This window comes from Fukomys damarensis, unplaced genomic scaffold (assembly GCF_012274545.1).
Source record: "Fukomys damarensis isolate Sample0158 unplaced genomic scaffold, DMR_v1.0_HiC HiC_scaffold_33, whole genome shotgun sequence".
Classification (NCBI taxonomy): domain Eukaryota; kingdom Metazoa; phylum Chordata; class Mammalia; order Rodentia; family Bathyergidae; genus Fukomys; species Fukomys damarensis.
The window spans coordinates 56,473,443-56,485,412 of record NW_022900945.1 but is presented as its reverse complement, the minus strand read 5'-3'; the positions used below and the strand labels follow the sequence as shown (position 1 = coordinate 56,485,412).

Sequence of the window (11,970 nt, the reverse complement as noted above, 5' to 3'; positions counted from 1 at the left end):
GGAGGGAGGGGGAGGGAGAGGGAGAGAGAGGGAGAGAGAGGGAGAGAGACGGAGGGAGAGGGAGAACCAGACAGGCCGGTGAGGCAGCACACTCTAGGAGATGGCTCAGCCCAGCCTAGGCAGCTCAGCAACTCAGCAACTCAGACTGTCTCAAAATTAAAAATAAGGGTTGTGATGTAGCTCAGTGAAAAGGCCTTGGGTTCAATCCCCAGAACCAAAACCAAAGTCAAAATCAAAAAACAAAAACAAAATAAAATGAGATAGAAGTGATAGTTGCACAATATTGCCCTGAGTTTCTGCCTTGAAATCGTTTTGGGCTAGGGTTGTGGCTCCGAGGTAGAGCTCTTGCCTACATGCAGGAGGCCCTGTGTTCAGTCCCTTTTATGGAGAAAGAAGGAAAGTTAATTTTATGTTACGTGAATTATTTGTCTTCAATTAAAGAAAGGCAATGGTAGGGCCGGGGATTTAGCTCAGTGGCACTGTGCCTGCCTCGGTACCAGAAAAAACCAAACCAAACCAAAAAAATGACTTCAAGAAAGGCAATGGTAGTTCTTCCTATGGGCAATGTTTTTCTTTGAATTACTGGGGATATGGAACCCGGGCCCTTGTAATATGAAGCAAGCACTCTATCATTTTTGGTACTGGAGATTGAACTCAGGCAGTGGAACCACTGAGCTAAACCCCCGGCCCACCCACAACACTCTTTAAAAATTTGAAATAGGGTCTCACTAAATTGCCCAGGCTGGTCTTGAACTTGTGACCCTCCTGCCTCAGTCTCCCAAGCAGCTGGGATTACCCAAATGTACCATTGTGCCCGAATCCACATGCAAACATTTACTAAAGACACAAAGTTATAAACTGGACTTCTCTTTCCCTTTTCCTTACCTGTTAGTATAGACTTTGAGCTGAGAATTCATAGGCATTAGAATCTTCTCAGGCTGCCACTCTGAATTGAAAAGTTGGAGTTTTTCAAACACCTATGATGAGAAAATAATGTTTTCCTAATTTCCGGAAGATAAGCTATGACCTTTACTCACATATGGACGTTAGCAAAATCCCGAAGGTATTTAATGCTAAATAAATGATACCACAAGTCAACAGTCTGTTTAACATGTAATTGGTCTAAAATCTTCCATCATACTCCTTTCCAAAATAGCCAGGAACTTGAAACTGTGTTCTAGAATATATAAATAACATAACTGTGCCTCTCTTTTTTTTCCTGCTTCTAACTGAAGGACATGTATGTGGCAGAGTTTACACTTATTATTTCATCTATTTTGCGGGGGTGGTTTGGTACTGGGGATCGAACTCAGGACCTTGCACTTGCGAGGCAGGCGGCAGAACCACTGAGATCAATCTCCAGCCTCTCATCTAACTATTTAGATATAAAATAACTTTGAAATTTCTACTTTTGGTTCTGGTAACCTGGAGTGAGATTTGGGAACAGAAACCTACAAAATTAAATCAGCATGGGATACTATCCAGTTATTCTACTTCTTAGAAAAGTGTTCTTTCTTCTTCTGTACACTGAATTGCAGAACAAGAGGAAAAGTAAAAGGAGTAAAATCAGCCCAAACTTAAAGGCAGAGAAACTTACTTCCCTACAGAAATGGTAATTTATTGCCTAGTGCCAGGGTGCACATTGTAATCCTGGCTCTTGGAAGGCAGAGGCAGGAGGCTCACCATGACTTTGAGGCCAGCCTGGGCTATACAGTAAGTACAAGGCCAGCTAAACTACATAGGCCTGTCCCTGAAAAACAAAAAGAACAACAACAAACACATAAAGTTGCAGGGGTGGGGATTTAGCTCAGTGGTGCTGTGTCTGCCTCATACGTGACAGGTCCTGAGTTTGATCCCTGGTACCAAACAAACAAGTTGCCTGTAATCTCAGCACAGGGAGACTGAGGAGGAAGATCATTGCCAGCTGATGCCAGCCTGATATACACAGTGAAAAGCAGAGAAACAAAATAATAGGCTATCGTAATTTTCCACAATAGCCCACACCGGTTTCACAGATGCAGTGTGTACTGTGTTTTGCAGCATGTTTTTTTTTTTTTTTTTTTTGGTTTTTTGAGACAGGGTCTCACTATGCAGTCGGGACTGCCCTGGAACTCACTGTGTAGCCAAGGCTGGTCTCGAACTAACAGTGATCCTCCTGCCTCAGCCTCCTGAGTGCTGGGATTACAGGCGTGAGCCACCACGCCCGGCTCTGCAGCATGTATTTTTATCTTTGCTCTCTCTCTTTTCTATTTACTTGGCCCAAGCTCTGCAGAGCCATTTTCTCTCCCACTCTTCATTTTTGCTTTCTTGAATAAACTTTGCCACTGCTAGAACAAAACAAAACAATAGCTGGGCATGGTGGTGCATGTCTGTGGTTCCAGCACTCGTGAGGCTGGGGTAGGAAAACTGCCATAAGTTTGAGGCCAGCCAGGGCTACAAAGTCATTTCAAGGCCAGCCTGAACTACATACTGAGACCCTGTCTCAAAAATGAACAATCAAACCAACCAACCAAACAAGCAAAGGCAGTAATTTAGTACTTTTGTTTTGCTTTGTCTTTTTGAGACAGGGTCACACTATGTAGCCCAGGAGACTTTGAACTTGTGGCGATCCTCCTGCCTCAGCCTCCTGAGTGCTGGGATTATAGGAGTACACCACCATGCCCAGCAGTAATTTAGTCCTTTTAAATCTGAGATCAAAAGTAGAAACTATTTATACTCTTACACCTTACCAGAAGTTAGGATGTATTTCATACTATGGAGGAGTAATGCAGAACTAAATTACTCCTCCATAGTGGCTTGGAAGTGAGCCTGGGTAGTGTGGGAGTTGAGGAATGCCTGTGCCAAAGTCCCAGAATCCATACTCACAGAAGCACTTAGCAGGAATGAGGATCTAGGAACTGCAGACCTGTCCTAGGGACCCTCTAGCAACTCCTCTTTCCAGTCTAAGCTCTTCATAGAGGTAAGAGATCATAACTTTCTCTCCTTGACACTCGGAAAGGGGACTTAGGTTGAAGCTTACCAGGATCTGAATTTCATCAGACAGTTCCAACACACTCCCCTCAAACTGCCCAGAGGAACTGTTCACACAGTGGATGGTGACTTTGATGCTGGCCCTGCCGGCTGCCTTTGTGTGAACAACCATGGCAAAGTTATTCTCTTCTGGAAGCTGCAGGGAAACCTAGACAGTGCAGAGGAACACTGAAAACTTAAGATGAAATATATTTAGATGGAGGGTAATGCAGTGAACACATAAACGCCTACCTCTGAATGCCTGGGCACTAGATCCAACACATCCCTTTTACTCAGGGACCAGTGGAAGGCAAGCCCCGGGCGGGCATTGCTGAAGGAGAAGGGGCTCTGTGTGCTGGTCACTCCTGTGACATACACCGGCATCTGCAGAGAGTGAGTGGCTCTGTGCTGTCTGCCTCTGCACCCAGCATCATCAGAAGCACAGACCGGAAGAGAACCCCCGCTGACCTCGGCAGCAGTGATGAGTCGCGTCGTAGCTGCAACGATCCTAACAGACCTCAGCCGGATGACTTCAATCTGTACTTCATCCTGCTCGGCAGGCAGAGAGCAAGCGTAGGCTAGGAGGCAGTGGTACGGGGTGGACAGGGGCGCTACGACTACTAGTTTGTCGTGCTGTTTTTGGCATTCAAAAAAGAATGTTACATGGTGGATTTTTAAAGAATTTGTTTTTAAAGAATTCCTGAAGGATAAGGATGATGTCTTACAACAGGCAGGCGTGTGTGTGTGTGTGTGTGTGTGTGTGTGTGTGTGTGTGTGTGTGAGAGAGAGAGAGAGAGAGAGAGAGAGAGACAGGGTCTCACTGTGCAGTTCAGACTGGCCTTGAACTCATATGTACCTCAGGCTGGCCTCAAACTTGTGGTGATTCCCCTGCCTCAGCCTCCTGAGTGCTGGGATTAAAGGTGTGCTCATCACATCCAGCTACTAAAGCTTTCTTTCTTAAAGGGTTTTCTTGGACTGCTGACACTTCCTCTACTCTTCTTCCTCCAAAAATCCCCAATATGGTTCCCAAATCGATGAGCACAAGCTGAGCACAGGGAAGGACTGATACCTGGGAAAATACAATGACTTTGCCAGTATCTTCATTTACTGTCTGGATGGTGCCATGGACCACTGCTGTGCCAACTGCTCTGCCTGTAACCTGCCCCCTCCTGTTAACGACAGCTACCGTCTGATTACTGCTGGAGAAGAGGATGATGGACTGAGGCTGAGGGCCGCCTTCGCACGTCACCTAGGATCGAAACACAACAAGCACCTAAATGTCGGGAGAAGTCGCAGCTTTCTTGACATTCTGTGCAAGCAACCTGACTTCCTCATCGCCCCCACTTCCTGGATACCGCACGCCTCGTGGGTGCAAATGCAGAGGAAATGGAGCGTCACAGGTGACGCTCAAGGTTCTGGTGACAGCAGATGCCACGTGCAGTACAGACCAGGGAAAGCCTCCTCCATCAGATCCAGTTGTGTGTGACTGGGAGTAGACATGAGGAGGCCAGCAGGAAGAGGGGCGCGTGTGTGCTTGCGTGCGTGCGTGTTACCGTCCTAATTTCAAGATCACCTGCATCATGTTCGCTGGAATCAGGGTCATTTTCTCTGGAACAAGTCTGAATGGAGGAAACACCTTGAAGGAGAGAACCAAAAGGACAATAGTGACTGATGAGAATCATTAGTTTATAAGGAAAACTCCTCATCATGTGCAAAGAAGTTACGCCAATGTATTTTTACTTTATTTACAACAGTAAAAAAATTAAAAATAATTATGACATCAACTCACTGGAGCAAAAGGGACCATTAAAATTACCTTTATCATGATTTTGTTTTGTTTTGAGACAGAGACTCACTATGTAGCCAAGGCTAGCCTTAAGCTTTGGTTGATCCTCCTGCCTCAGCCTCCCGAGTGCTAGGATTACAGGCGTGCACCTCCATGCCTCGCTATCAAGTGCTTTTTCAACTTGGGCAAACTAGACATAAAAAATGAACAATGCTAAACAAGACAAAGTGCAAATTCCAAGTGAGGACATGTCCTTACTTCAATGTGCCGAGGGGCTGATGTGAATTGTCTTCCCATCTTGTCTCTGGTGGTGGCCACAAGTGTGGTCTGCCCAACGGCGACAGCCCGAAGGACGTAGCTTTCAGAGTATGCATCCTGTTCCTCCATTAGTCTGCAAGGGCCAATGTGTTTTTAGGTGAGAAAGACTTGGACATGGCTAGTGGGGCATCTCTTTGAGATGCTGTTTCATTTTCTGCTCATAATTCTGATTAGAGGAAAAGAGCCAAGACAAATATCATGATAATGACAGGAAGCTCTCAAGGGGCAAAACTTGGCAACAAAGGAAAGAGAGGGATAGAAACCCAGATTGGCAAAAAACTGGAATTCTTGCAATTTTTCCTTTTTCAGATGAGAATACCAACACCTCCTCATCTCAATGGTTTTGAAGATCCTCTACCGGCAGCACTCCCAAAAGGTATCCTCCGAGGAGCAACTTCAAAAATAAACACATTAATGGCACATACGATTTGGGCCCCAACCAAGACAGTGCAGGACAGGCAATGTACGTTTTCTGGAGAGCTGAAGGTGGAAGAGTACGGGAAAGATCTTGTGACAGGGAAGAGCAGGAGAGAATCTGGAAGACGCCAAGGGACACTGACCAGACTGCCAGCAGGGATTTCCACGGTAGGAAGGAAGAGTCAGACATGTACTCACGACAGCGTGGCGATGGCCGAGGCGAGTCGCAGCCCGAGCTCCATGTCCCTGAAGTATTTATTTCGGAATGGCTGTTTAGAGGAGTCGAGAGCCCTCACTGTCACTGACACAGTTTTGCCAATCTCAACCTAGCAGTTTGAAAAAAACGGAAAACAGACTGTAGCTTTTCACTCCTCAAGAACAGTCTAACTCCTCTTGGAGAGCAAACCTGTTTATCATGCTGTTGTTCCTGATTAGTTTTTGATCAAATGGACCTATGTGTACTATGTATTTTAAGTTGTTTTTTGTTTGTTTTCTCAGTACTAGAGATCAAACCCAAGGGCACTTCAACCACTAAGCTATACCTACCTCCAGACTTTATTTATTTTGGCTTTTTTTGAGATAGGGTCTCACTATGTAGCCCATGCTGGCCTCAGACTCTTAGCAATCTTCCTGCCTCAGCCTCCCAAGTGCTGGGATTACAGGTGTGTGCCATCACTTCCTGGTTTGAGACTTTATTTTTTAAATTCTGAGACAGCATCTCACTAAATTGCCCCAGGCTACCCTTGATTTTGCGATCTTCCTGCCTCAGCCTCTCGAGTAGCTGGGATTACAGGCTTGCACAGCTACCCAGCTTTAAACTGTCATTTAACACTTAATTTTCATCTTTATCATGTGTAATACTAGAATGTCGGTCTTTAAGGGAAGTTCTCCCACTAATGTACCAAAAGTCCTGGCAAACACACAGTAGTTGAGATGACTGTTTAGTGATGCTGCAGAACAAGAGCAAAGCTGAGTTGAAGGCCGAGTCGCTCACCTTATCAATCAAATCGAGCTCCAGTTCTTGTATGTCTGACACCCTCAGGTGGGCTTTTGCTGGACCGGAGAAAGCCAGGCACAGATCATAGACTTCCAAGGTGAGAAATCCCGGACGCACAGGAACTAACTATGAGGAGGAAGAGGGCTGCTGGGTACAGAAAAGAATGTGCTCCAGGCACAGCCATACAACTACATTTCAGTACTTCTCAGAGGGGAACTCTCAGAGGTCTGCTTACATGGTACAGCTCAGCATAGTACGTAGGCTGGAAATAGTGCTTCAGTTTATGGAGCACCTTAACAAACACTAATTGATGGCAGCCTCTTTAATAAATGGTTCTGGAAAAACTGGCTTTCCACAAGCTGAAGACTGAAACTAGACCCATATCTGTCATCATGCACTAACCTAAAATCGAAACGGATCAAAGAGCTACACATTAAAACAGAAACATTAAATCTGTTGGAAGAAAGACTAGGTAGACTCTTGAAGACAATGGTACAGGCAAAGACTTTATGAAGAAAACTCTGATTGCACAGGAACCATACACAAAGAAACAACAATAGGGACCTCGTCTTACTATTTAATTAACTGATTTATTTGGTACCAGAAATTGAACTTAGGACTTGGGCTTACCAGGCAGGCATGGCACCACTCACTACATCCCTAGCCTGGGACCTCATCTTATTAGAAGGCTTTTGCACAGCAAGAGAAACCACCAACCCAGTGTGAGGAAAAAAAAATTTTTTTTATCAGTTATTCATCAGACAGAGACAAAGGACTATCTAGAATATATAAAGAACTAAAAAAAATCAGATACCCCCAAATTTAAAGACTCAATTAAAAAATGGGCATCTGAAATGAATAGGCACTTCTCAAATGAAGAAGTAGAAATAGGGCTAGGGATTTAGCCCAGTGGCATTGTGCCTGCCTTGCAAGCGCAAGGTCCTGAGTTTGATCCCTTGTACAAAAAAAACCCCCAAAACAAAACAAAACAAAACAAAAAACCCCACAGAAGTAGAAACAGCAAATAAATATATGAAAAAATGTTCAACATCATTACTCATTTGAGAAATACAAATTAAAACAATGCTGAGATTCCATCTCACTCCAGAAAAAATGGCTATTATCAAGAAATCAACAGCAACAACAAAATCAACTAATAACAACTCCTGGTGGGGCTGTGGGGAAAAAAGAACCCTTCTCCACTGTTGTCAGGAGTATTGAGTGGTGCAACCACTGTGGAAATCAGTGTGGAGATTTCCCTAAAAACTAAACTAGAGGTTCCATTTGACCCAGCTATTTTTCTTTGTATCTTCCCGAAAGAATTAAAAGCATCCTACCACACACCCATCCTAGCACACTCTGGTTTATAGTAGCAGTCTGTAATAGCTAAATCTTGGAAACAGCCCAAATGCCCATCAAGTGACAAATGGATAGAGATGTGGTGTTTTTAAAACTACACAATGGAGTGCTCTGCCATGAAGAGGGATGCGCTTCCGACGTTTCTAGCTAAGTGGGTGGACCTTGAGACCGTACTCCTGCGTGAAATAAATCAGACAGACGTGTTTAAACGCTGCATCGTTGCTCTGGTGTGAGGCACTGAAAGTGGAAATAAGGACTAAAATGTATAATAGATACTGGGAAATGGGAAGAAAGTGTTCAAATGGGAAGGGGAACAAGGGAGGAGAGAGAGAGGGAGAAATAAAGGAAGGATGGGACAAGAAAACAGAAAACAGAAGAAATGGAAACAAAGCTTTTGTACCTAGGGAGGGGAGCATGAGAGCAGGGGGAATGGGCAAACGGGGGAGCTGTATCATGTACAGGTGCAAATTCCCTGCGATGAGCGTTACGGATGCCTAAAATGTACCGGTAAATGCTTTGCTATTAAAAACAAAAACAAAAATACTAACTCATGAAGAATAGAGTTTAAAGTGATGAATTTAAGGAGATTTCTCACCCCCAAACTTCTCTTACATCTGTTTTTTTTGTTTTTATTTGGAGTGGGCTTAAACTCACAAAGATCCTCCTGCTTTAGCCTCCCAAGTGCTGCAATTATTAAAACATGCCCAGCTTGTTTTTTTTAGAGACAGAGTCTCTCTTTGTAGAGTAAAGCCTGGCCTTGATTTCACTATATAGCCCAGCATGGCTTTGAAATCATAAACCCGCCACCTCAGTCTCCTATGGGCTGTATTTTTTCTTCTATTTTTTTAGCCCAGGCTGGCCTCGAACTCATCAGTTCTTCTGCCCCAGACTCCAGTGCTGGGATTACAGGCGTACACCATCATGCCCGGCTTGTGTTAGTATTTTAAGTGTGCACCACCACGTGTGGTCCATACTCAGCTTCATAATTATGAAAAGGAAAAAGGTTTTCTGAAGAAAATCAAGTCCATATATGCTATAATCACCCCGGGGAGAAAACACTGCCAACTAATCCTCCTTTTTTCCTTCTTTGTACCTCAGTTCCTGCAAAACAGCATGTTTTTCACATTCTGGGTCTGTATCTAGGGCCTCAGTCTTACTTTTTGTAACAAGCATCATTGCCACGTGTGATGGTGCAGGCCTATAATCCCAGCACTTGGAAGGCTGAGACAGGAGGATCACTAAGAGCAAGGCCAACCTGAGCTAGATAGCAGAACCATCTCAAAAAACAAAACAAAACAAAACAAAACCCCCCAAAACCCCCAAAATAAACAAAAACAAGAATCATGATTAAAATAAGTTAAAAATATTTTTTAGCAAAACATACCTTTACTGTTGTATTTTAGATATACATAATGATAACACTCATCACAGGGATTTGCACTTGTACCTGATATATCCTGTCCTTTCCCCTGCTCTCCCCTACATACAAAAGCTGTGCTTCCATTTTTCCTTGTATTTTCGCTTTTCTTGTTCCTTCCTTCCTTTTCCCCTCTCCCCTTCCTATTTGAACATTTTCTTCCCATTTCCCAATATCTATTATACATTTTAGGTCTTATTTCCAGTTTACACAGTTACGTGTTTTGAAATTTATAAAAATGAGCCTTTTAGTGGCAATCTCCTAATTACATGTCTCCTATACCTGCCTCAGTTCAACCAGGAGCAAAACTTGCCAAGTACCGCAGCCAGCTATAGGAAACACCCTTAGTTCTGGCTGAAGTCTGGGCAGGCTGAAGATGGAAAGAGAGACTAATGTTAGTTTTGTTTTGTTTGTTTTTGTGGTGGTAAGGATTAACCCAGTCTTTATGCTGACCCGCACCTCCAATCCTTTTTAGTTTATTTTTTTATTTTGTGACGGGTTCTTGCTAAGTCACTAAGTTGCCCAGGCTGGGAGCAAATGTTACTTCTGTACCCAGTTTTAAACACAAAATGGAATTTTTCCAGTCCTTCTGAAATGGAGCTTCAGTCTGAGACCATCACTCTGAAATATCTCCACAGCTCACCTGCACAGAGCTCTCTGCTTCTGCATAAGTGATGCTGGCGACATCCTGATCACGGCTGCTGACCGAAAAGTAACCAGAGCCTTCCAGGAGACTAAATACTTCCTATGGGAGAAGCAGTACCACATTCCCTTCGGTTCATAAACAGCTCAGAGGAAGGAACAGCATGCTATTAAAAGTTTACGGTCAGTGGACAAAAGACACAATGATCACAAAATGCAGCTCTTATGAACGCTGCAGCTGAGTGCGTGTGCGTCTGCTATCTGTACGTGTGTGCCGTCCACCTTTCTCACACTGAGTGAGCATGCTCACTGTCACGCTGTTGGACACAAAGCCCCCTCTGGGCACGGCTGCTCTGGCTGGACCCACAGTGTCTACCTGCACGTTGGGGTGGTTGTAGATGGTGGCGCTCTCCGGCCTCACGGTCACGTCCTCCACCAGGAGCAGCTCCAGGGCCGCAGACTTGGGCATGCTGGAGAGGCCCTACAACGAACATAGTGAGACCCACAGAGGTGCGGGGAAATTCCATGCTCACTCAAGCACACAGAGATTAGAATCACAGCGGTGTGCTGCTCTCAGATTTACATTACTCACAAATGGCTTTTAAAGAAGAACCTTGTCAGGCCTGGTGGTGCACACCAGTAATTCCAGTACTTAGGAGGCTGAGGCAGGAGGATCACCATGTGAGTTTGAGGCCAGCCTGGGCTCCATAGTGAGTCCAAGGCCAGCTTGCATGACATATACATAGCAAGACCATGACTCAAAAAACCAAAAAAAAAATTTTTTTATTTAGTTAGGCTTGGTGATTGAACCCAGGGCACTCAACCAGAGCTATATTGCCAGCTGTTTTTATTTTTCAGTTTGATTTTTTTTTTTTGGTACCGGGGATCGAACTCGGGTCCTTTTGCTTGCAAGGCAGGCGGCTGAACCACTGAGCTAAACCCCCGGCCCTGCAGTTAAAATTTTCCTTGAACTTTTATGTAACCCAGGCTGGCCTTGAACTCAGTAATCCTCCTACGTCAGCCTCCTGAGTGCTGAGATGGCAGGTGTGTGCCATCACATCCAGCAATATAATCTTAGGGGTACTACGCACTGAACCTAGGGCCTTTGCACTGAGCTATAGTCCTAGCTTCTTCTTTTTTTTTTTTTTTTTTTTTTTTTTTTTTTTTGAGATAGGGTCTTGCTTTGCAGTGCATGCCAGCCTTGAACTCACATGCTGATTTTTCCTGCCTTAGCCTCCCGAGTGCTGTGACTATAGGTATATGTCACCATACCACACATAGCCCATTCTTTATTTTGAGACACAATCCTGCTAAGTTGCCCGGGCTAGACTCCAAACTATGATCCTTCTTCCACATATACAGTGGATGCCCCGCCACATCTGGCTTTTGCGTGTTCCTTACATAACAAATCCCACTCACCTTTGGGCTCCTCCTTTCTGAGTAGCCTACAAAATTGACTTCAATGAATACAGTCCCTTTTATCTGATGTACTTTAAGGATCTGATGACCTGAAAATATGCAGAAGAATATAAGAAACAATAATCAGTAGAATTCAAAAATGTCTCCAGGAAATGAAATTCTGCCACAATATTTCCAAATTCTCTTTTGTTTTTTTTTTTGTTTGTTTGTTTTTTTTGAGACAGGGTCTTGCTTTGCAGTTTAGGCTGGCCTTGAACTCACTATATAACCCAGGCTGGCCTCCAACTTGCAGTGATCCTCCTGCCTCAGCCTCTTGAGTGCTGGGGTTATAGGTGCGTGCCACCATACTGAACACTCCAAACTGTGCTTTATTGCCAGGGAAAAACACTAAATAGGGTAAAAATACAAGGAAATAGAACAGTGGGTTTTTGCTGACACTGCCACTATATTCCTATATGACCTCGATCAACCAATTTTTCTCTCAGTTCCTTTAGTAAATGAGGAATTGGGCAAGGAAAAATCTAAAATTCTTGCCAGTTGTGATGGCTTATGAACCCAAAATAGGCTGGAAACAAGTATATTAAGTTGTTTTTTTTTTTTTTTTTT

At 44.1% G+C, this 11,970-nt stretch overlaps 1 protein-coding gene across 2 annotated transcripts in view; it reads right to left on the bottom strand.

Annotated features, from left to right (window-relative positions):
* Positions 1–11,970, bottom strand: part of Nup210l (nucleoporin 210 like) — a 92,177-nt gene that overhangs the window by 24,219 nt on the left and 55,988 nt on the right. For both annotated transcript variants that reach the window (XM_010643966.2, XM_010643965.2), the window contains exons 18-29: positions 11,365–11,453; positions 10,322–10,426; positions 9,947–10,048; positions 6,525–6,653; positions 5,729–5,856; positions 5,054–5,186; positions 4,583–4,645; positions 4,079–4,258; positions 3,478–3,558; positions 3,262–3,393; positions 3,020–3,178; positions 886–977 (exon numbers count right to left, since the gene is read on the bottom strand). In XM_010643966.2, coding sequence (XP_010642268.1) covers positions 886–977; positions 3,020–3,178; positions 3,262–3,393; positions 3,478–3,558; positions 4,079–4,258; positions 4,583–4,645; positions 5,054–5,186; positions 5,729–5,856; positions 6,525–6,653; positions 9,947–10,048; positions 10,322–10,426; positions 11,365–11,453 — 1,393 coding nt within the window. The remainder of the gene's footprint in view (positions 1–885; positions 978–3,019; positions 3,179–3,261; positions 3,394–3,477; positions 3,559–4,078; positions 4,259–4,582; positions 4,646–5,053; positions 5,187–5,728; positions 5,857–6,524; positions 6,654–9,946; positions 10,049–10,321; positions 10,427–11,364; positions 11,454–11,970) is intronic.